General features: G+C 41.8%; 1 protein-coding gene across 1 annotated transcript; it reads right to left on the bottom strand.

Moving 5' to 3' along the window:
* Positions 1–3,254: 3,254 nt before the first annotated feature.
* On the bottom strand, positions 3,255–20,807 carry iqce (IQ motif containing E; the record flags this gene model as incomplete). The annotated part of the gene is made up of 22 exons (XM_080854605.1): positions 3,255–3,358; positions 3,471–3,569; positions 3,849–4,015; positions 4,280–4,413; positions 5,506–5,610; positions 5,789–5,941; positions 6,411–6,504; positions 7,365–7,472; positions 8,714–8,982; positions 10,805–10,860; positions 12,268–12,437; positions 12,841–12,881; positions 13,097–13,169; positions 14,178–14,248; positions 15,544–15,594; positions 16,400–16,513; positions 16,720–16,790; positions 19,072–19,206; positions 19,978–20,043; positions 20,414–20,459; positions 20,554–20,601; positions 20,757–20,807. The coding sequence occupies 22 exons, from the start codon at positions 20,805–20,807 to the stop codon at positions 3,255–3,257; spliced, it is 2,226 nt and encodes a 741-aa protein (XP_080710731.1).
* Between the last annotated feature and the right edge of the window lie 5,462 nt (positions 20,808–26,269).

Here is a 26,269-nt window from a genome sequence, read left to right as displayed (position 1 = left end):
CCCTTATTAAAATTCTGCACCAGGGAATCTGGATGCATTTCAGTGTGTGAGCTCAATATCTAGCGGAGATGGTGCTTGCCTCCTCGTAGCTAGTAGGCTTCCGTGGTTGTAGGTGTGAGAATTCCTGTTGTGGTGGTGGTGGAGGGGTTGTCGAACCAGTGTTCTCACATCTATCAAGCGATGCCGAACCCTCTTTACAACACGATCACGAATGGGTGATTTCAATGTAGTCCCTGTTAGCCTATTCTTGCGGTTGGCAGTTAACCCGTTAGGCGCCGTCGCAATAACTACCCTGTTTATTAGATTAGACTTTAAGTCCTGAGGGCGCAATGCGGGTCTATAGCTACCGTGCAAACCCGATAAAGCCAGTGTTAATAATGTTGGCAATTCCGTTGTAATTTTTCTTCCACTAACGACCAATTAATTAAGGTGACCGGTGAGGAATTGTGGAGGTTGCAGTCTTCGATTTCCTTCGCACATTCTAATTCACTTAACAATCTCCTGTCGCTATTGCATTCGAGTAAAGTCTAGTTGTCCGCACAGCCGACTCGTCTTCGAGATTCCTTAAAATGGCAACAAAATTCCCTTGAGGCGACGAGGTGTCCGTGCTTTGTTGCGGAGCTGTCATTCAAAATAGACTTGCCTGGGCTTGGAGTGCAGACGGGGGGGACTGCGGGAATCCCACCACCCTCGCCTTGGATTGGTGTATAGCTATTGTCCTCCACCACACCAGATCCACTGCTGCTGAACCGCACAAAAACCTTGCACCGTAACGACTCCCTCTCTCTCTCTCTCTCTCTCTCAACGGTCAAAGGCAAGCAGGGTCCGAACGCTGAGGGAATCCCGTGCCATAAACCTTGGCGCGCAAATCGGGTGTATCGCTTAATTCATTCTCTGTCATTGACCCCGGGGACAACGACGTTTGATGTTAATGAAGTTCAATCTCACAGACCACCGTGTGCTTAATGCTCTTTCGCCGGCCCCCTTTCTTTCTTTCTGTCTTCTTTGTGCAGGCTGTCGTCCACGACGGTCTTTTCTCTTTGTGAAGGTATGAAATTGTTCTCGCCGTTACATTGTGTTCATTAGCGGCTCCCAAAAGGCTACGGTGTGAAGTGAAGGGGAAAAAAACACAAACACACGAGCAGGCGGGGGGAAGCCGAGGTTGCGGATGAAGCTCGCGAAAGAGAATGTGCTCTGCCCCACCGGTGCACGTCACGGATGAGTGCACCGGGGTGAGAAAGACACCGAGGTTGCTCGAGCTCGTCGACCTCTGCTGGTCAGAATTGGAGCGAAATTGACTTACGATGACCTCATCTTTATAGTGTGTGATATGATTGCTAGATTCAAGGCGATATGACAATTCTAAAAATAAGGACGGAGAAACAACGTTCGTAGTTAATGGCGTAGGCCTACCTTTATTTATTAAAAAACAAACAGACAATCACAATCGAATTAACCTACATTGCAACTTTCTTTTCTGTTTGAAGCAAGGCACACAATTATCAGTCACACATAAAATTAACAAAATAAACAGACAGGCACATGCCACTTGGCAAATGTAACATACAGACTAGCCCACCTTGATTCACATAATTGCTTTTGTTCCCATAAAACACACTGTGACGTGCAATCCGATTTCCCTGTAAAAAGAAGTTGACAATCACAGACGCATCCAAACTCACAAAGAGTAACTAGTCCTGCCCCTTAACACACACACACACACACACACAGTAAACACAGACCTGGATTGTGCGCTTTGAAACTGAGACTAGTCAGAACATTGTTCATGTCACCAATTCAATTCTCTCAAGTCAGGTCAGCATAAGCTACTATGTGTGTGATGACAAAGCCATTGAAAATGGCTGGGAGGGTATATGTGCTCTTACTCATGGGTAATTGATCAGCTATGAATGGTCTACGATTGGGAACATTCCCTTTCATTTCACTGAATATTCTCCACATCAAGAGAGAGAGAGATGTGTCACACATAAAACAATGAGAATATGCCCAACTTTACATTATTTTACACTGCGGTTGATTTTCATGCATAATTAATGTACAAAAAAAAATGGTTTTCAATTTGAAGTTAGATTAAAGGTAAAAGGCACTTGAGGAGGGTCAATGATTCCTTTTTTGATAACCCCAAAAGATTTGTAGAAATTCCAGCACTAAAAAAGTTCAGTGGTTTGATAGCGAGACTCAACTGGCTGTTGGGACCCATGTGGATTCCTCTGCACTCCACATGTAACGGCAGCCAGCTGGTGCAGTGCAGTGCGGTGCAGTGAGTAGCCCTCCCTCCCCGACCCCTCAAGAGACCCATGGGGTTCAGCCTCCTCCTCGCTAGCACGCCCGTGCCTGAGGAGATGAGTTCGAGTCCGATGCGGGCCTGTGCTTGTCCACGCAACGCTACAGGCTACACACGCACATCCAGTGTCCACGGAGAGAGCAGGACTTGCAGAGGATCCACATCTTTATCGCCTACCAGAAGATCTCAACCTCACAGTTTAAGATGTCAAAGCTGGGCTCTCTTTTTCTCTCACTCTAAACACACTCATACGCACTCATACACACACACACACACTCATACACATTAATACACACACACACACACACACACACACACACACACACACACACACACACACACACACACACACACACACACACACACACACACAAACACACACAACAGTACTATCTGTCCAGCAAAACATTCAGACCCATATCAGACAAGCTACAAATCTGATTGGACAAGCGCAGCCAAATGCAGCACATTTAAGAGGGACTGTCCCTGCCTGATGCGGGTAGTTGATGCGATGCGCCGTTTTCTTGACATTTTACCACAGCCCCTTTATGGCGCTGCCATTTTACCACAGCCGCTTTATGGCGCTGCCATTTTTCCACAGCTCCTTTAGGACGCTGCCATTTTACCAAAGCCCCTTTATGGCGCTGCCTGAAATCAAACATTTCACTGAGAGGGCAAACAATGCAGAAATATCGGCTCTTGCATACAATGAGCCCGCTGATCTTAAAGTTAACGATTCAACCCGCCAGGGTTTAAACTTTTTCACGCTCGTACATGCGCGATTCACATCTACTTAGGGTCATATTGGGCAGCAACAGGGACCTGCCATTGAGGGTCTTCCTATTTCCTACCAAGTGCATGTTCTCTATGACGTCAAAACAAAAAAAAATGTCTCATGGCAAGTTGTCATGAGAGTTCACTCTTTGGGACTAAGTTCCACACTTGTCCTTCAGAAGAAAAGAGACTTCCTCCTTCCCATCGGACGTGAGGGGGACACAATGATGTCATCAGAGTCGTCCGAGTCACCGCTAGCCCCAGCTTGATGGTGGTCCACTGAAAACATCAAACAAACAAACAAATACTGATGACTGAAGTACTGATAACGGTGAAGAACACAAACAATGTGAGCCTGATAGTGGAAAAACATGCTATTTTCAAACCAGACCTGGGATTTCAGATGGTTTGGTTGAGGCCTTGTGGGAGTTGTAGTCTTCCTCAGCATCTCCTTCAGTAATCTCTTCCTGTATCTCCTCATCCTCACTGCCTGTACAGACACACACAGACAAACAAGACTTTGTAAACTACGTAAGCGATAATGTTTCTCCCCCGGACAGTTTAGAAAAATAAATCCCGACGGGACAGAAGGTCTTGTTTCAGTTTTCCCGACACTGCCGGGAGGGCTATACATCATCCCGCTTTTATATGGTTACTTGCCAAAACGATAAAAAAAACATTCCTCCAAAATATCTCTTTTAAAGTGATTTTGTCTCTCACACACACACACACACACACACACAGAAATATAACCACAGCCTTGCTGCACCTTCAGGCCTGGGCCTAGAGCGAAGCTGGGCTGCTGGTGTGTGGCCTGATGGTGCTGGTGAAGGTGTGTGTGCTGCTCCTTCAGGAGCTGCTGTCAGACATGGCGCTGAAGATTCAGGGGTCCCCTTCACTGCAGCAAAAGCTCCTGGTTCTGTCCCTGCAGCTGCCCTGTGCCCACAAACACAACACAGTCCATCAATACAGACCGTGTGTGTGTGTGTGTGTGTGTGTGTAAATGTGTCTATGTACTTGTATGAGTGTCTCCTCTTTGTGTGTGTGTGTGTGTGTGTGTGTGTGTGTGTGTGTATACATATGCTTTGTGTGTTTGGGTGTGTTGACGCTTCTGGAAGTGTGCCTGTGTGTGTGTGAGTCTGTGTGTGTGTATATATATGTGTTTGTGTGTGTGTGTGTGTGTGTGCTTGTGTGTATCACCTGTCAGCTATGAGGGTGCGGCGCCTCAGATGACCTCGGAACACGGACTGCAGCAGTGTGATATCCTCCGCCTCCAAACCCTCACGACTCGCACTGGGACGTGGAACCGCAGGGCTGCCCAGTGATTGGATGCTCTGGAAAAAGCAGGAAACCAATCACGGCTCAGAGGAGTTCTGCTTTTTAACTGTGCTGTAATGTGGATGGTGACACACTTTTCTGTTGGACTGCATGCTCTGAAATGGATATATCGACACCATCTGGTGGTTGACATTATGATGGGTTTTATATGTTTGTGTATGGGTGTGAGTGATCAGAAAACAGTATGTGTAAAGTGAGTATGATTGTCTCGTATATTATACGTTTTTTATTTTAACAAGTATTACGGTATAATAAAGCACAGTATATCATACTATACCTGTATAGCACAGTACAGCATGGAATAGTTTACAGTAAAAGTAATTTACTGTATATGTTATCTGCTGTTGTTTCTTGATCGTGAATAGTAAAAGTTTGTATGTATTACCACTTGGTATTTGTTGATGGTAAGTATGTGTATAGCAGTCATGGTCTATTTAGTACCTGTGTGTTATTGCTTAGTAATAATAGTGTATGTCTTACCTGTGTATTATTCCTACGAATTGTGCGTTTGTTACCTGTGTGTTATTGCTGTGAGTTGTGCTAGTGTGTGTTGTTACCTGTGCGTTATTGCTGTGAGTAGTGCTAGTGTGTTTGTTACCTGTGTGTTATTGCTGTGAGTAGTGCTAGTGTGTTTGTAACCTGTGCGTTAGTGCTGTGAGTAGTGTTAGTGTGTTTGTTACCTGTGCGTTATTGCTGTGAGTAGTGCTAGTGTGTTTGTTACCTGTGCGTTATTGCTGTGAGTAGTGCTAGTGTGTTTGTTACCTGTGCGTTATTGCCGTGAGTTGTGCTAGAGTGTTTGTTACCTGTGCGTTATTGCTGTGAATAGTGCTAGTGTGTTTGTTACCTGTGCGTTATTGCCGTGAGTAGTGCTAGTGTGTTGTTACCTGTGTGTTATTGCTGTGAGTTGTGCTAAAGTGTTTGTTACCTGTGCGTTATTGCTGTGAGTAGTGCTAGTGTGTTGTTACCTGTGTGTTATTGCTGTGAGTTGTGCTAAAGTGTTTGTTACCTGTGCGTTATTGCAGTGAGTAGTGCTAGTGTGTTTGTTACCTGTGCGTTATTGCTGTGATTAGTGCTAGTGTGTTTGTTACCTGTGCGTTATTGCTGTGAGTAGTGCTAGCCTGTTTCCTGAGGGTGAGTAGCTGCTTCTGTCTGCTGAGGTGTCCTTTCAGTGCTGACTGGATTAAGACAATATCCTACACGGGGTAGAAAATAAGAGGAAATAGATAGTTATGTGTTTGTGTGTGTGAATGCACATGTGTGTTTTTGTGTGCAAAAAAGTGTATTTGTGGGTGTGTGTGTGTGTGTGTGTGTGTGTGTGTGTGTGTGTGTGTGTGAGGGAGAGAGAGAGAGAGAGAATGATGTGTTTCTCACCCTGATTCGATGTGCGTGCCAGTGTGTTTGAATGGTTCTTGCAGCCTGCTCCTTCCTGCACTGTTCTTCCCCATTAACGGCTGCTGCTGCTGCTGCTGCTGCTGATGATGATGATGATGATGATGGACCCTGTGATGAAGGGTTTTCCTGCATCTGTGCAACGGTAATATGATTAATGAATGCATGTCATATCACTGTGTGTAATGCAAAGGCCACATGCAATGATAGCTGCAGTGTGTAATGTATGAGTTTTCACAAGTTCAAGCTAATTCAACGATTTCCTGCAATTGCAATTTTCTTTTTTTACCCCAATATTTCTGCAAAAAAAATCCCTGCAAAATCACCATAATTCTAAATACGATTTTTGAGATTTCCGGCAACAAGTTCAGTTACACTCGGAAGATCCTGATGGGATCACATCTTTAAGGAATTTATATCATTAACTTTATGCAATTCTTTCACATACGTAGTCACTTTTGGCCCGACAATCACAAAAAAAACCTTGAAAGAACCTTGAGGAACTGATTTCCTTTTGTGCTCTCTGAGAATGGGTCTGTTCAAATATTTACCTTTTTTTTAAATGACATTTAAATTCAATCAAAATAAAATGTAAATGATTTACCTGACTATTGCCCTGGACAGGTCGCAGTTTCCTTTCTTGCTCTAGGTGGTTCTGCAAGTCTGTGATTTTAGCAGACAGGTTTCGAATCTCCTCTCTGTGAAATACACACACACACACACACACACACACACACACACACACACACACACACACACAATTGATCATTTTAGCTGGATCAGCAAATACTGAGCAAAAACATCACAGTATCCAAACAGTGTTGTTATACAAGACTGCCACATTGTGCAAAAAAGTGCCAACTTATTATAAGTAAAGATGACATTGTGTTCTCCAGACATAAAGGCTGCCAGTGACAGCTGACACAGGGCATAGAATCCAAGCAGGGTTGAGAAGCAGACATGTTATATGATACAGGGCAATATCCAGCAAGTTGTTTTGGAGTCTCTCTTTCTCAGTTCTACCATTTCCAAATCCTGAACACTGCGCCTATGAACATGACCAAGATGACCGTAAATCAGAGTAATCAGTTTACTGAACGCCCTCACAATGTGTGGCAGGCTACAACTGTAAAGGCTGCAAACAATTTTAACAGTTTGTCAGTAAAGCATAAATCAATACAGACAACAAAGCAGCCCACTTATCTCAAGGATCCTAAAAGATTTTGACATTTCGTTTATCATGGCAAAATCAGGGGTACTGGGTGAAATTTTAACATGCTAACTTTAACTGCTTGAGTTGTGATTGAGAGAAGAAAACCAGTCCATTTGCATAGCTTTGTTAGTGTAAATTACACATGATTCATTAACTTTACGCAATTCTTTCACGTTTATGCTGACAATACGACAAGTAATGTACAAACCCCTAAACAAGGGGCAGCCACTCAGACACACACACACACACACACACACACACACACACACACACACACACACACACACACACACACACACACACACACACACACACACACACACACACACGCACACACACACACACCTCAAGTACTGTACTTGTCCTTCATGCTCAGCTGTTCGTTCACTCAGAATCTTCTCTGCTTCCTTCATAGCCTCGTTCTTCTCTGCAGACATGCGATTCAGTTCCTCACTATAGGAGAGAAAGAGAGAGAGAGAGAAAGTGAGAGGTTGTTATCTCATAATTACCTTATTAAACTCCAACAGTGATTCTAGAAGCACCAGCTCTAAATCCATTAACACAGAGCCAATGCATTTATAGAGAGTGCCAAATTGAATGCACGTTCTCTGCTTTACACTCAGTTTGCAATTGTATAATCACATTGTTAACACAACTCACTACTATAAACTCAGTTTACAATTCAATAATACACTTGTGGCAAAACACTTCTAGATAATGCCTAGCTCACAACATCATTGGATGAAAGTCTTCTCTTTTTCTAGCGCGAATGTTTCAATTTTCTTCGACTAAGCTTTTGTGGTTTGAGGAGTGTTCGATCAGGCTGAGATAGTATTGATAGTGCTCTGAATACACGTCCATGCTAACCACATTTTGACACCTGTGTGTGTGTGTGTGTGTGTGTGTGTGTGTGTGTGTGTGTGTGTGTGTGTGTGTGTGTGTGTTGTGTTTGTGTGTCTGTGTTTACTGCATGTAAGACACAACTTCATTGCAAAAGGCTATGCCCTGCACACAGAAAAAAGTGTTTTTTATCTATACAATCAGTGCATAGCTGGTGCTTAATGTGCTTATGTACTGTATTGATGCAAAAACACAGTTTTTGAGAGTTTGCAAGATTTTTTGGCTTTTGCAGGAGGTGTATAATGTTTTGCTGGTTTGATGTAAGGTTTTGTGGTAAGTGTGTAGAGTTTTGCAAAAATAGCCTATGGTTTCAAAGATACTGCAATCAAAACAATTATTAATATAAAAATGATTGAGTTCAATTTATATTAACTTAGATTATTATACGGCTCTTCCAAAAAGTACCGTTGATATGAATGGGCCATCCCAACGTTCTACCCTACATTAATTCCTGCGAACAGACCGCTGCGAAAAGATAATGACCGCTGTCCTTGGCAACGGGTTTTGTGCTTCTAATTCATATCTTTCATATCATTCTGCAAGAAGTCCGGTCATTTTAAAATAACAGACTCATGGTAATTTGAAGTCAGCAAGTAATGGGTTGCTATGCAACACCTGAAACTTCAAAGTTCATTTGCTTGTGTGTGTGTGTGTGTGTGTGTGTGTGTGTGTGGTGGTTGTGTGTGCTGTATGTGTGTGTGTGTGTGTGTGTGTGTGTGTGTGTGTGTGTGTGTGTATGTGGTTGTTTGTGTATTATGTGTGTGGCTGGGCATGGTGAAGTCTGGCTCTCTCACTTTTTCTTGGCGACGCTCTCCTGCAGAGCGCTCCTCTCCTCTCGGAGTCTCCGGGCCACAGCCTTCAGACGCACACACTCCTGACGCAGCTCGCCGTCTCCACCCTGGCTCCCCTCTGTCTCTGTGGATACGGACACAGCCTCACGTGCCGGCGTTGCCGTGGCCACAGCCATCGCTGCAGCCTCGGGCCTCGTTGCCGTGGTGATGAGGCGGGAATCCTCTGCGGTGGAGTCTTTGGCCTTGTGGCGATTTCTCACCTCCTCCAGCCTCTGAAAAGAAGAGCAGTACGTACACATCAGGGTTTCTTGCCAGTCCAATATCCGGATATTTTTTTTTAAACTTATCGGTCACCTTTTAAGCATTACAAACACTACAGTATAATGTACACCTAGGCTGACAGAAAAATGGCCAAATAGCCTGTACAATACCATGTACAACCAATGTAAAATGTATAATTATACATGTTCATGTGACCAAATACTATGCATACTTCTATTTATACAGCCAAGTGTGATACATATGTATGACATAGATAAGTACAATATATGGGCCATTCTACCGAATTCGTGTAATATGCAGTCCCTCAACAATAAAAACTATTTACAAAACAATTAGGTATTTAGGCATAGATATTTAATTAGAAAATGTTATGGTCTATATAAACCCAATGCATTACATGAGATAGTGATAAGCTAAATATATACAAAATCATCATTTATAGGGTACTTTCTATTGGGAAGTAGCTGTCCCCAACCCTGACATCTAAATTTCAATGCCTTTAAATAACACTTTTCAATTTTTTTAGATTTTTTTCAATGATTTAATTTCAAAGATCTTTATGATTGGGTTGAAACAGAACTTGGAATATTTAGATTTATTGTGGGTTTAATTTTTAAATCAATTTTCTATACTCAAAAAATCATGTCCCTAGTTTTCATGTCACTACCGAAACACAAGAGTTTTAGTCCATTGGCTGAGCCTGTGTTTTAGCCACGACTCTGCATTTTTGACCATGCAGTGACACTGCATCTCTGACCCTCATGGTTGAATGGTAAGTAGCTAAATCCCATAGTTTTTATATAAATGTGTTCCAAAGTCTGAAAATCGACGTGTAACCTTAAGAATTGTCACTACCGAAACGCATGTTTTCTTCAATTAAGTAAACCTTTTGGGGTTTCATGGAAAATCTTATGTTTGTATGTGTGTTCACCTCTTCAAAGATGTGTTTGCATGCCGTGTGCTTGTTAGAATTCTTTATTTATGCTTAAAGTTAGCTAGAATTGTCACTACCGAAACAGTCACTACCGAAACATATGGTAGTGACCAGATGATTTCTGTAGTGACAAAATGAATTGGTAAGTAGTTCAATCCCATAATTTTTAAATAAATGTGTTGTGTGGACTAAAGGGCGGCCCAGAGCACCTTTTGGAAGATTTTGGGAGAGAAATGAACATCCATCCAACAGTGCAGTCACTACCGAATCACTGGATGTCACTACCGAAACAGTGCAGCACTACCGAAACACAGGATGTTTTGTAAAAAATTAAGTATATTGAGTAATCAACTTAAATGTTATGATACTGATTGGATTAATGTATGTTCAATTTCATCAATGAACAACTCTGGAATCAATATGATCAGTATTTAGCATTTTACAAAGAAATATTGCACTTAGATTTTGATGAATTGTATAAATTGAACTTGAAAACTTGGTAAAAAATTCATTTTTATGGATTTCATTGTGAAAACCTTCAAGAAATATTTGTAAAAATACTCTTCAGAGAAGGGAAGGAAACACAATCTGAACAGGTCAATAATAATACTTTTTTACTATAGTAAATGTGATGTTTCGGTAGTGACAATTTTTGGAAGAGGAAAAACATTCCAACACATTCTGAAAATACAATATAAAAATTGACTGTTACTAGATAAGTGTACTTTAGATATGGTACAATATACATACGGACAAAGTTTTGGGAATAAAACATAAAATAAATCCAAATATTTCCGACCTGACTTTGCACCAATTCGGTAGAATGGCCCATATATGACCATACTATGCATTTCCATTTTACGTCATCATCCACTCACCCTCTCCAGGTCCAGTAAGCGTCTCACCAGCCTCTGTTTGCTCCACTCAATATAACCTACGGAGAAAATTACACAAACATATGCAACGCACATCATTAGACTCCCATCCACGTATTAGGGCTGTCACTTGTTCCAGAAGTAAAATTCAAAACAAGTTTGAATATGTAATAAAGCAGCAGCACTTAAGAAGCAGGGGTATGTCATACATGGCATCACTCTTATTCATATATAACACCCTTTAGCAGTGGTATATCATACATCTATCTATAAATCCAGGAACTCTGTGTGTCTGTCTGTCTAGGGTGTTCCTCACTGACGGTAGTTCCGTTAGTTATGAGATTTCGCATGTAGCTTACGCATGTCATGAACCTGTGCATCATTGATTTTGAAGATTTTTGAATTTATAGTTTTCGAGATATTTGTATTTTACCATTTCCCGTAGGAAACAATGGGTTATCGTCTCCCGTCCCGTCGGCACTATGGGTAGTGACGTCACAATCAAACGCGTAGCGTTATTAAACTATCCTGCCTTCACTCAAAGTTCAGAATACCGTTGGATAGAGGAGGTGAGGTCCGCATTCAAATTCTTCTTGGTGAACAGATACAGACTTTTGCTCAGGTAAATGTAAGACAGTGATTGATTTGATCTATTCGTTTATTTTTAAGCTTCTTTATAATCTAAAGACAGTGATTGATTTCGTTTCGTTTATTTTTAAGCTTCTTTATATTAAGTTTCAAAGTTGATGCGTATGGGCCTCGCATGCTTCCAACTCTCATTACCATGTTAAGTAGTATATTGTAGTTTGATGTATTTGTATAAGAGTTAGTAGCTTTCTATTCAATGTTGATGGTAAGCCTAGACCAGTGACCATGCGTTCATGCATCTACTGACGCAATGAGAGGTTTTCAGATGTGTCCCGATGTATCTGTTGTAATTCGTGTGTAGACTTTGTTTTCTCATTATTGCAATATTATAAACCTCAGTCTGCATTTACCCTGGCTGGGAGAGGCTGTCATTCGGAAGATACTGTGTGTGATCGCCTTTGCTCTGTGTTCATTAAACCTGTCAGAGTGTATGAATAAACGGCTGGGTGCCAATCAAAATCACAACGCAAGAGTGGCCGCTACAAATGGTAGCTTATATTGATAAGCCTCGGAGGCTTTCAGATTGTACATTGCTTTCCCATCTGTTGCTATGGAGTCCACGAAATACGCGCAATTCTCGCTGTAAGTTATGTCAGGCCACGTCGTCATGTTATCCTCCCAGTTCTGCACTGAACAACACCTAGCCTACACCTAACACTACAGAATGCATAATTCCTACGGGCACTGCACTAGTATTGTTTAATATTTAGTGGTATATTGTTAGCAGGGAGCAATATATTGTTAATAAACCACTGCTAGCGGTGCTGTTAGCACGCCTAAAGAGGAGCGACTACATGTTCACATGAAGCCCGCTGTACCTTTGGCTCTGTTGGCTGTGCTCTCTGTGACGATGCTGACCTCCTGGTCTGCTTCCTGTTTGAGCCTGGCGTTCTCCTCTTCCAGCTGTTTCACATTGTTCGTCAGCTTGAGCACAGTTGCCCGGAGAACCTTCTGCTGCCTCCGGTTCTCTGTGCTCTCCATCTTATTACTAGAGAGAGAAAGAGAGAGAGAGAGAGACAGAGACTTATCCTATGCATTCTTTGAACAGATCTATATAAAAACATTTAAAATCATTGGCAGTCAAATCAGTCCATATCATCTGTTAAAAAACAATCCCAGAGAGATATAAAGTTGTTTGTTTTTACGTCAGAGCATAATGTGAAGAACAAACTGGCTAAACCCCTAATGTTTGGATTGGGGCTTAAGCTTGAGGGAAAGCTGCCCCTCCAACCCCCACCCCCCCCCCACCAGTTTCAAATGTATCAAGGTCAAAAGAGAGACAGAGAGGAAATTGGCAATAATTTCAAGTACAGCTGTGAAGACTGAGATGTGTTTTTGAACACAATATGTTAATACCTTTGTAAAACAGAGGTTTAATTCACATACGCTACCTTTTCTCTGCAGACTCAAGCAAAACCCTGAGCCTCTGTACCTGAGAGGAAAAAAGACATCGCTTCAGTCACCAAACACTTTGAAAGACAGGAAATGTTTATGTAGTTAAACATTAAGTTAATTAAGTTTAATTAAGTTTATTTATAATTATTTAGGAGTTACAGTTTTGTTTCTTTTTATGCAAACTGTGATTAAACAGTTTGTCAGTAATTCAAACTTGTCCTGTATGCACTCTATTATCATGTACGGACTTACCTCCTCGTAGTACGTCTCCATGGTGATCTTCATCTCTTCCATGTTTGTTGTTCTTAATTCACTCTGCAGTTTACTGTGGAGATCCAGAGGTATTACTGGCCACTACTTTATAACGGCATAATAAACAATGTCTATAGGTCTAATTACATCTATAATACCTTTTTATTAAAACAATCTTGTTGAATGTTCAGTCTAGCTATTGATACTTTATATAATACATCCTAATTTAGGTGTATATTTAAAACAATCATGTTGAATGTTTATTCTAGCTATTGATACTTTACATACTACATCCTAATTTAGGTGACTATATATTTGTACTACAACTAATAATGATTTCACCACAGACCTCTTCACATAAGTGTGGTGCTCTTCACATGAGCAAGATGGGTTAACAGAGACATAACAGTTAGTTAAGAAGCACACACACGCACGCGCATGCACTCGCACGCGCACGCGCACGCACACACACACACACACACACACACACACACACACACACACACACACACACACAAACACAAACACTTCCAAGTTCCTTGCCAAAGAAATCAATGATGTCGCAATACCACTTCCAATTTACATAAGTGATTGTACACTAGGAACACACATTATATGATGTGACATACGATATGAGCAGCTTATCCCAGTGGAAGTGATTCCAGTTAACATGGCATGGTATGGGATTCTGATTCAAACTATACAGGTGATTCACATTTACACTGCAGAGTTGAAATTAATTATCGATTTTGAAGAAAATAAAAATGCAGGCTGTTCTGTTTTTACAACACAGATGATCCTCATCCACAAACACGCACACCACAGACAACTCTGATTTAAGTCGTTTCTGCTACATGTAACAGAATCAACAACAGCCTCACTCCCCAAAACTAACAGGAGGTACCGATGGCTGCCACTCATGACTGGTACCCATGTGTATGCGCCCCCTTGCTAGCAAGCCCACCTGCTCCCAGCACAGCACTCTACCTCTCTCAGCGATCTCAAGTTAGCAACGCATTAGCATTTTAAATTAGCCTACTCAACAGCCACTAGCAGTTCCATTAGCGCTCTTTAGACACACCTCAGCGCTGTCTCCTTCTCTCTGCACTGCTGTTCCAGTCTCAGGAGCTTTTGTTTCAGGCCATGCACCACCTGTAGAGGAGACAGCAGCCATTTATATACACCTGCTTCACATACACATTTAGCAGATACGCAGACTCACATACACATTTAGCAGATACGCAGATTCACATACAGTTTAGCAGATACGCAGATTCACATACACATTTAGTAGATACGCAGATTCACATACAGTTTAGCAGATACGCAGATTCACATACACATTTAGTAGATACGCAGATTCACATACACATTTAGCAGATACGCAGATTCACATACAGTTTAGCAGATACGCAGATTCACATACAGATTTAGCAGATACGCAGATTCACATGCACATTTAGTAGATACGCAGATTCACATGCACATTTAGTAGATACGCAGATTCACATGCACATTTAGTAGATACGCAGATTCACATGCACATTTAGTAGATACGCAGATTCACATGCACATTTAGTAGATACGCAGATTCACATGCACATTTAGCAGCTACACTGATTTTAGCCATTTTTTCCTACATCAGACACGTTTACATACAGCCATTCTTTTTACATTTATTCCTACAGCAGATATTCATTCAATTCATATTCATCCCTTAAGCACAAAATGTAGCTGAGATGTGAGTATCCCATTACCATGACTCTTATTATCATGCCATGATGACCATTTTTTACTATATTTACAAACTCCACACCTTGCCATGCCACTTCAGCTAAAATAAATGTACAGTCCACACTATTTCCTGGCCTCTCTTCAGTTGTATGACAGGAAGGAACTGTTTCGGTAAGCTGCAACATGACGTGCACTGTGGGTGGGTGAAGGCTTATGGCCCCCGTTCTGCTTTTAAAACTGACGGGAGCTTTGATGTTTAGTAAAGTAGTGCTCGTTTGGCTGTGTTTAGATGTCAGAATGTTCCGGCACTTCGGCTCGGCTCTGCAAGTCTGCTGGCTTCAGGGCATGGGCTTTGGTTTGTCAGTACTCTGGAACATCAGACTGAATCAAACGATCAAATGAGGTACATGTATTAAAGCCCCTTCGGTGGATGTGAAGTGAAATAATATATTAGTTCCTACAGTTCAGAGAGGACCGAGATACACAGAACGAGGCGTGCCACTCATAAACACACTCATTGGTTCAGAAACGCATCTGAACATTTATAAAGCAGTGGATAGAATAGTTCGAGGTCAGTTTAACAGGCAGGCATAAAAGTGGGCTACCATAAAAGAAAGCCCTTTTCACTTCAGATTCACACATCACACATTTCGCATTCTGAATTACAGTATAGGAGATTTTTGTTAAAACAGGTCTGGGATCTCATTACGCACCGATCTGCCGTCCGTCTTCTTGTCCACCAGACTCCTTGCGTACTCAGGGCCCTACAAACGACACAAAACAAAACAAACTAAAATATTACACTCATTTACTGTCAACATTGATTGATATTTATATTTCACATTAACTTAGTCGAGGCAAACAGACCCCTTCATATTAAGCACTTTTGCCTTAGTTGACCAAGTCTTACCATTAATGCCAGTTGGTGGGCTTGCTACTGATCTACTTGATGGGCTTGCTACTGAGCTACCTGTTGCTACTAACTGTAGGATTGTTGTAATTGCTTTCCTTTTCTCATGATTTCAATCCAACACTCATGTTACAATGATTGCAATAGTTGTGGACAGTTATAGGTCTAGCATCCCAGTTATAAGATACAAAATAAGACGATCATAATTGTTGCATTTGATTCAGCAAAAAAGTGTGTACAAATGTGTTAAAAACTAAAGAAAAACAACCTATATTTGTGATCAATTAATGAAATATCAAATTATTTTTGTCCATTAATTTCACATTTTTGAAGTAAAGTATGAGGAGAGCGAGATGGAGGAAAAAAACAAAACAGACGATGAAGAGAGTGAGATGGAGGATAAAAACAAAACAGAGGATGGAGAGAGTGAGATGGAGGAAGAGAACAGAGGATGGAGAGAGTGAGATGGAGGAAAAGAACAGAGGATGGAGAGAGTGAGATGGAGGAAAAGAACAAAACAGATGATGAAGAGAGTGAGATGGAGGAAAAGAACAGAGGATGGAGAGAGTGAGATGGAGGAAAAGAACAAAACAGAGGATGAAGAGAGTGAGATAAAGGAAAATAACTCAACGTAAAGTATGAAGAGAGAGTGTTTTTACTTTGGTGGGATCCAGGAGCTGCTCGATCTGCTTCTCCTTCTTGGTGTTGTCCTCCTCCAGGCGACGCAGTTTTGCTTTCATCCGATCGCCGTCGGCCTTCTGAGTCTGTAGGGTCTGAGATGAAGACAGATAGAGGAGAGGACGTTTAGGAGTCAATACAACAACAACAACAACAACAACAACAAAACTGCCTTTGTGAGCATTTCACTGGGGTTTTTAAGCAGGCACCTTCCTTCAAAAGATATGATAAGAGATAAATAGGGAGAGAAAGAGAGAGAAAGAACAGAGAGAGAGAAAGAATTATGTGTCCCCTTCTGTACCTTTTTGAGCTCGAGGATCTCATCATACATGTCTTCCTTCTCCTTGAATTCAGGTGTACCAGGCATGTAACCTAACAAACAACACAGCCAAAGCAATATGTGAGTTTATTAAACTACAAACACACACACACACGCACATGCACATGCACACACACGCGCACACGCTCACACGCACACGCACACAGCACCCAACTATGCAAATAGTGCTTACATTTATGGCCGTACACCTATACAGTTGCACCCTCCACCCATTAATCCATCCACACACACACACAAACACCTAGAACAGGGGTCCCCAACCTTTTTTGCACCACGGACCGGTTTAATGTAGGAATTTTTTCACGGACCGGCTTCAAGGTGTCATTTTACACGTCTTATTAGTCACGTCAACCATTCATATTGATGTGAATCAATCAATTGCACCCGAGTTTGATAGAATGAAGCCCGGTCTGCTCATACACAAAAGCTAACATTAACGTTAGGTGGAGTTAATTTGCGGCCAACACCATTGTATAACGAACGTTAAGTGCATGAAAAATACAACTCACCATAACTCTGAATCAGTGCTTGGTCTCCATGTGCCGAAGCAGTTTTAAAGGCTTCATTGGCTCGTTTGCTAGAATGTCGCCACATATTAAACAGAGCGGACTTGGTGCGTGAGAATCACCTGTTGCGATAAACCCGTATTTTAAGTATGACTCCTGGTATTGTCTGTTAAAAGAAGCTTTCTCTTTTGAAGGTCGTAGGCTCCTCTTTTGGCTCCTTAGTTGGCCTTTTCATCTTTGCAAAGAAGCTCTCCAAAGATGTTTTTGCTAGTTTGCGGGCTTATGTATTGAGCGACGCATCACTTGAACTTGACAAGCCTCTTGACGTGACAAGAGGCACAGGCGAATGTGACGTCCGGGAAAATCAGCGCGTTTATCATAATAAAACACCTTTCAGACGCTAATAATTAATACAGCGGAATTGATATAAATTATTTATTCTTTCTGTGCGGCCCGGTAACAAATGCCTCACGGACCAGTACCGGTCCGCGGCCCGGTGGTTGGGGACCACTGACCTAGAACACAGACAGACACACAAACACAGGTGCATGCACACATACACACAAACAAACACCTATAACAACCACACACACAGGTAGGGATGGGAACCGAGAACCGGGTCTTGTTGAGAACCGGTTCCCAATGAGCCGAATCTTTGGAATCGTTAGCCAAATTCATAATCGGGTCTGTTAACGGGTCTCTGTGCCGCTTGCGCATGCGCGAACTCTTATAATAAAGTCAGAACGCAGCAGAAATGGCAACTCGACAGAAGCGATCTAAAGTGTGGCTTTATTTCACCCGAACGGATGCGAACACGGTCACTTGTAACCTCTGTAAAAAAATGTATTTCCTCAAAGGGAGGAAGTACATCTACCATGAATAAGCACTTGAGCACACATGGTATAAAATTACAAGAATGTCATGTTTTCGATGCCAGCAGCAGCTCAACTAACGTAGGGTAGGGTTAGGCTGTACAAAAGAATCCGTTAATAAGCAAGCAACGCGTGCAGCTCCCTCAGTTTGACAGTTCGATATGGATAAGTTTCTCGTAGCCAATTCAGTGGCAGCAATAGCTAAGTGTTAAATATACTGAGTGCCTAGTTTGTACATGATACAAGTTATTATGTTTCAGTACGTTATTGTGTTTGTAGTGGACTCTACATTGCTATTAGAAGCGTTTAGCATAATAGTTCGCTATTAGCAATACAACCAAGCAACCTACAAGAAATATACAGTCCTTTACCTCAATAACAAGGGCTGTATGTCAGATCAGAAAATTCAGCGATTTTGTTAGTGCCATTTTTTTCATTGTGCAAACCAGCGTTCGCTCTATAAATAATCTCCATTTCCATCCAATTAAGCTGATGATGAGGTTCTAAATCAGACGGGCTCAGAGGCTGCTAGTCTGTCATCGTTACAGGCTGCAGTTAGTACGTCTTCTGTAAGGAAGGAGCATTGTTATTTGTATGAACGTTTATATTAAACAGAACACATTTTATTTAAGTTATGTACGTTTTATTTAAATGTGTATGTAAACATTCTAGAAATGTATATAAAAGGACATTAATGTAAAAAAACCCGTTTGTGCTCTTTTTCGCCCCTTACCAAATTATAAGAATCGTTAAGAGAATCGATAAGGAATCGGTTCGATAAGCAGGATTCGATAAGGAACCGGAATCGTTAAAATCTTATCGGTTCTCATCCCTACACACAGGTGCACGCATGCACACACACACACACACACACTTTTTCAACCCACATACTGTGCTAACCAGATAGAGTAGCCAACTGCCTGGTAGTCTCTCACCATTGGAGGCGGACCGTGAGTGTTTGGGCTTCTTCATGCCAAAGGCTTCCTTCAGATACGCCGGGGTGCTGGCAGACATGGCCGCCCTGCTCTGGGACAGCTCATAGTCCACCTTCATTGGGGACTGGCTCAGTGCTGTGGTGAGGAAGAGGAGGCTGGATTCACATTTAATTCACACTGCCGTTTACTTATGTGTCAGACACCTTCATCTTAAGCAACTTGAAAGTCAGGATAATGGATGGATGGATGGGTGGTCAATCAGATAGATCGATAGATAAACAGACAGATAGATAGAAGGATAGCTAGATTGATAAACAAACAGGCAGCAGACAGATACACAGATAGATTGACTGACAGACAGACAGACAGACAGACAGACAGACAGACAGACAGACAGACAGACAGACAGACAGACAGACAGACAGATAGATAGGCAGATAGACAGACAGACAGACAGACAGACAGACAGATAGACAGGCAGATAGACAGACAGAGAGACAGACAGACAGACAGATAGACTGTGACTGTTCACCTGCTCTCCAAGCAGACAGACAGACAGACAGACAGTCAGACAGAGACAGACAGGCAGACAGACAGATAGACAGACAGAGAGACTGACAGACAGACCGACAGACAGGCAGACAGATAGACAGCCAGACAGACAGATAGACAGACAGACAGGCATACAGACAGACAGACGGACAGAGAGACAGAGAGACAGAGAGACAGACAGACAGGCAGACAGACAGGCAGACAGACAGACAAACAGATAGACTGTGACTGTTCACCTGCTCTCCAAGCAAATAGACAGACAGACAGACAGACAGTCAGACAGACAGACAGACAGACAGACAGTCAGGCATACAGACAGACAGACAGACAGACAGACAGACAGAGACTGTTCACCTGCTCTCCAAGCAGACGCTGCCGATCTCCTGGGGTTCAGGGTGGCACTGGTCAAGTATGGAGACCCTTAAAGATAGCAGAAGAAGAAAAGGTTTGTCTACCAGGTTTGCATTTGTCAAATAAATACTCATTTATTTTATCACACCGATCTGGAGTAAAGCCTGCAAAAAAAGGCGTTAAGTATAATGGATCTCCTTGACCTTGACATTACAAGTGTGTTAAGGATCTTTTTTTAATATATAATTATATTTTGGGGGGTTTTGGTTATGATAACAATTAAAGACATTCATAGCTACTTTATCTGAAGGACACATCTTCACTTTACCCCACATACCCATGCCCCATCGCCACATCCCTTGACACTAACACCAATCAGACACACTCAAAATCAGCGTTTTGAGGATTTAAAACTCGAATTCATACGAATGACACTTACTGGGTGAGAGAGGGGGTTTGCTCAACTTCTTCGTTCTTCGTACTTTCTGTGTAAAATAATTGAGTTCCAATTAACCTAAATTCCTGAGATTTTTGGGGTCTTTAATAAGTTAGTTACAACAGGGATCTGAATCGCCTTACCTTGTCTGAGTCCGAGACATAGGTGACGTGGGAGAGAACATCCTCACCCTATGGAAAACGTGAGAAGATGTGAAAATGTTGACAGCTGTAGCTGTTACCCTTAATGTTATCGAAAGTAAGAGCTAGAATGTAGCTATATAGAGACTGAACACAGACAAGAACTGATACAAAGCCTTTAGTGATTTTTGAAACTTCTCCCTCACCAGCTCTTCCAGCTCTTCATCCGTAAGGAAATCACTTGCACCCAAAGACATGGTTGGTTTCTCCAAAAATAAGGAAACGTGACTATTCAAGACCTACACTCTTGGAATTTTAAGTATGTTCGGCCTCCTTTTATTTGTGCCATTCTTTGATAAAAGACAAACCCTGTGCAGATTTCAGCTTCATATTTCTGCTTAGAACAAACGAAGCAGTCATTTGACTGTGCCGGAGCGTCGGCACGACTGAAGACATTGAAAACAGCAATATTCACACATGTCGAATTCGTCAGCTATGCAACATCTTCCGAAATATCTCAATATTTCACGGCCACTGAGAAAAGACGAACTGTTGAAAGAATTAGCTTAGCAACCTTAGCAATCATGCACCACCAGTCGGCTATGCTGAAAGAGCATGAAGCATGTCGTGCTTGTCAGCTGTGGCAAAATGTCTTTCCTAGGCAGAGAAAGCCAGTTTCTTTCGGAAACATTACAAAAAACAGTAACTGTATCCTTGCTTGGCTAGCTGAAACAAGACCACAATCCTGCAAGGCTTTCTGCTTCCGTTACAATCATGAGCTTTGCTTCGCGTCAATGTATCAGTCGTCTAGCAACCAGACACATCTGAATTGAAAACAGAAACATTGCAGTCTGCCTATGAGCGTCCACACTGCGCAGCATTTGCGCGCTCTCTCGCTGTCCATACCACCAGTACGCAGTGATTTCAGTCAAATACGCATAGGTCTGCGAATACTTGAGTTTTTCCCACAGCGGTATCAGTGCAGTATAAAAGTTACATTTATAATAAACATAATAGTGCATATAAAACTAGGACTTGGTGTATCAAAGCCATAGAATGCCACTGACTTTTTAAACTATTACTATCATACTTATGCATGTATGCACACACACACACACACACACACACACACACACACACACACACACACACACATGGCTTCTGTAATGAATAAATTAAATGAACTAAACTGGTATTTGAAACGGTTGACTGTGCCTACTTAAGACTTTTGCATGAGTACTTAACAACATAAGTACAGTTAAGCTGTTTAGATTTCCTATTGGCTAGCACCGCGCTAAGGTGTGTGCCCTGTATACAAATGCTCTACCACTCTCGTTATGACGGACAGGTTAGGTTATATAAGCAGTACCTATGTGCGTACACAGAAGGATGTCGTACCACCAGCCACTACCACTTAGCTTGATTAACGTCTACAGCTTATGGTGTGTGTCTGTGATCCTTCTGCCATTTGGACCACAGTAAGAAGTACGTCCTCATCAACCTCGAGCCGTCAGCACACCACGAATGCTTACCTGGCAGAAGAGGAAAATTATCTTTTTGTCAATTTCCACAAACCGAAACGTATCCGTGTTCAGAACTCACTGGGTAAGGATCTTAATGTGAAATTTAGTCATTGTTGCTTTGGACTCAACTTTTAATGTGTTGATAGTTGATAGTTGATAGTTGAAGTGATTTACATTTTCTGATGGAAGGGTGTAAATGCAAAATTGAGAAAACTGTTGCTTTTGTCTGTTAGCTGATTGAACATGATTTAGTTTATTATTTCTGTCTTTCTGTAATATACACTTGGAAGAGCTCCTTTGGCCATCATTATGCGCTGTCGTTGTAATGGGTCGACAGGACTGATCACAGTGGTCTTCAAATAATGATTTCCTAAATAGGCTCACCAAGCCCCTTGTAGCCTAGATCCACAAAGCATGCAAATGTGTTATGTGTTCTCTTATGTTGCTATAAGTTGCAACATGGGGTTAAATATGGAGTTGTGCAAGCCTACCTGTGGATAGTAGCGGGCAATCAGAATAAATGCATTATGTAAAACAGATGAGGATGACAGGTCTTATATATTTGCTTTTTTAACCTCCCCCACCCCTCTGTTTTTTTTTTACAGAAATGTCTTTGTGTGAATTATAAAGATAGTTCCCCTGCCTGTCGCTTTTACGCCAAAGTCCCACGTTTGATCATTGATCCCATGACAAAGTGAAGGAGAGAGGGGATTCACATTCTGTTGCCGGTGGTTACACCAAGGCGCACATAACAGGTGAGTCATGTATTGATCTAAAAGATAAGAAGGAAAGATTGATCTAATGGATGAGAAGGAAAGTAAACTGATGCTCTTGTAGGGTAGTTTACAGCGTCTGATCTCAAGCTTTTGAGTTGGACACTCACCTTGTGTTGGTCATGCTTTATGCTCTCAAAATGGTCGGCTAATTCCTCAAATTATACTTAGAGCCTCACTGAAATACCATTCTCTCTCTCTCTCTCTCTCTCTCTGTACATATATATTTATATAAATATATATATATGTGTATCACATATACATACACGCACACACACACCGTATGTGTCAATATTCATGCATACAGTAAATACAGATATACATATGCAAGACTTGGCATGCACAGTTATACAACCCCCCCCGTTACTGTATATAGGAAAAAGGTCGTGATGACTTCACACAGCGTTAGCCTGATGGATTTTTAGATGTCCCCGAACGCCGTAGCCTTTTAAGAGTGTGGATTAACTGGCGACCCAACCTAGGAACCTTTGGGATTACAGACATGCAGACAAACAAACTTCTGTAAATGACTGCTGTTTAACACATCCCTGATGTTGCCGATTTTTCATACCAAACCATCTCTGATAATGAAGACTTTCATATAACACATATCTCTAATTGTGAACATTTGCAAAAAATATATATATATTTCAAACCCATCTTCTATAGTGAAGATTTTCACATAAAATATACCTACAACAGTGAAGATCTGCATATAAAGGTTTCCATCTGATCACTTGCTTGAGTATGCACTGTGTAATGTTTTGTAAGTACAAGTAAAGATTGATTATATACAAAGTAACAACAATATGAGATGCAGGGCAGTATGTTGTCCTGGACAGCATGTTCTCCATACAAGTAGGTGTGCGAAAATATATATAGTTTTTGGTCGATAAACCGCTTTTTTTTCGGTCCGGCACGAAATCGATCTGCAACATTTCTGGATTTAACTTTAGGGTTACTGTGCATTTTTCCTACTTTTCAAGGTTCATTTCTGCAATAGTTAGACATAGTCTGTCATATTAAAGAAAATCCCATTAATACCAGTGCTCCCCATTACGTGTCTCTCTCTCATTCAACCTGTGCACAATGCAAACGCAGAGGAAAACCTGTTACCCAACTATTCCCATGCATGCATGCCTCAGATGAATAGAATTTGATACACAAGCCTTTGGTCTTTTCTGTAGTGGTTTTCACAGTTTGTTTCCAGAGATTCTGTATTCGTAAAGTTGTGTTCCCTTTTAGACTAGGGTGACCACACATGTAGTTTATTTCCAGGGACGTCCTGCTTATCCCTGCTGTTAGTCCCTGTTTGGTCCCATATTTCCTCTTTCCTTAAACTTTAATAACGGAGTTAAGAGCAAAAAGATAAGTGTTATGGGAACACTTTTTACACATGGGACTTATAAGTCACACCGGGGGAATCTGGTCACCCTTCTTTAGATCTTTTTAAAACATCTATGTAAGAATGGAGAGCTGCTATATAGTATTTCATTTCTCATTCGCATTGGTATCGAGTCAAATCGGATGAAATTGAATTGTGCCGATACTCGGCCCTGTTCTCCAGGGCAGTGATGTGTGTTCTGTTTGATAGGTGCTCCAGGGCGCTGTGCTCTGTTTGATAGGTGCTCCAGGGCGCTGTGTTCTGTTTTATAGGTGCTCCAGGGCGCTGTGCTCTGTTTGATAGGTGCTCCAGGGCGCTGTGTTCTGTTTGATAGGTGCTCCAGGGCGCTGTGTTCTGTTTGATAGGTGCTCCAGGGCGCTGTGTTCTGTTTGATAGGTGCTCCAGGGCGCTGTGCTCTGTGGTCTCTTTGAGAATAGAAACCTGAGGCAGTTGACACAGGGACAGTTTACATGGGGACATTTGACACAGGGACAGTTGACATGGGGACAGTTGACATGGGGACAGTTGACACAGGGATAGTTGACATGGGGACAGTTGATATGGGGACAGTTGATATGGGGACATTGTTGTTTAATTGTTTAAGCGCCAGTAGGGGAGGGGTGCTGGCAGCATCTGGTAGCTCACTGCCCTTTAAAGTGATCCAATAGAGATTCAGTTTTGAGGAGGCCAAGGCTTTAGGGAATCCAGTCAATCTGATACTGTAAGTGTTTCCTCTTTGAAGGGTGAGTTTGGTGTCTGCGGCGTGTGTTTGGGTCCTTAAAATATGAGATGAGAGATGGTTGTTTTTGTTAATTAGTCATTTGATAGAAGGCATCCCATGGTGAATCAGTAACTGTATCACTCCCATACTTACATGAATGAGTAAATCCTATTCTGAAGATGTTGACGCCAAGACCCCTTTAGAACGATTAAAGGCTGCGACTATGTTTAGAAGAGAGCTATGTTTAAAAGACCCAGTGCGTATCATACCAAAATATACCAAACTAAGCTGCAGAGAGCTGAGAAAAGGGTGAGTTTTGTTCTCTCAAGGTTGTGAGGAGACAAAAGTCTTTTGTAGTTCAGGTCAATTATTGTTTGATGGTTTATAGTCAGCGTTAGTTTTAAAGCATATTTTTTGTGAGCAGCCACTTTTGATATAATCTTCAACTTAATTTTGATAAAATATGGTATATGTAGGACAGAGAAACACACCTGTTGTTCCCACTAGCCTTCCATGATATGCACTATGTAGTTCTTTAAAGTTAGAAAAAAATTTAAGAAAAGCCTTCACACCAAGACATCGCTAAACATTTAAGTAAGCTTTCATCAGTGCCAACTGGGCTGTTGGAGGTGTGTTTGTCAGGTTATTTCATGCTAGTATGTATGTATGTAGTTATGTAGCTCGCTAGTTTAAGAACAGAACCCCATGGTGATGTTTTTTTATAGCAGCAGTACGGCAAAAGTCCACTGGTTTCTTGGTGAACTAAAACGTAACAATTTTGACACAGTCCAGGTCTTGCTGGTTGTTCTTCCACACTGATCTGATCTCTGTTATATACTGAGTGTTGAACTATGTTTGGTGCCATGGTGGAAGAATGGTTTCTAAGCTGTGTGTGTGTGTGTGTGTGTGTGTGTGTGTGTGTGTGTGTGTGGTCTCAAAAGTCTTCTACCTCCAGCTGCCCCCGCCCTTACACACACACACACACACACACACACACACACACACACACACACTTTCTCTCTTTCAGAGGGTCGGCACATTCCCACACTCCAGATTCTCTCTGTCACGCTATTATTACAGGTGGTTCCACATGCTGGCTTTGCAAGTGTGTGTGTGTGTGTGTAAAGGTGGAGAAGTTGTGCATATGTGTGTGTGTGTGTGTGTGTGTGTGTGTGTGTGTGTGTGCGAGTGTGTGTGTGTGCGAGTGTGTGTGTGTGCGAGTGTGTGTGTGTGTGTGTATGTGTGTAAAGGTGGAGAAGTTCTGTGTGTGTGTGTGTGTTTGTGTGTGTGTGTGTGTGTGTGTGTGTGTGTGTGTGTG

The sequence above is a fragment of the Sprattus sprattus genome, assembly GCF_963457725.1.
Source record: "Sprattus sprattus genome assembly, chromosome: 1".
Taxonomy (NCBI): domain Eukaryota; kingdom Metazoa; phylum Chordata; class Actinopteri; order Clupeiformes; family Clupeidae; genus Sprattus; species Sprattus sprattus.
Note: the sequence above shows the minus strand (reverse complement) of the source record. Positions and strands in the feature narration are given on the sequence as shown.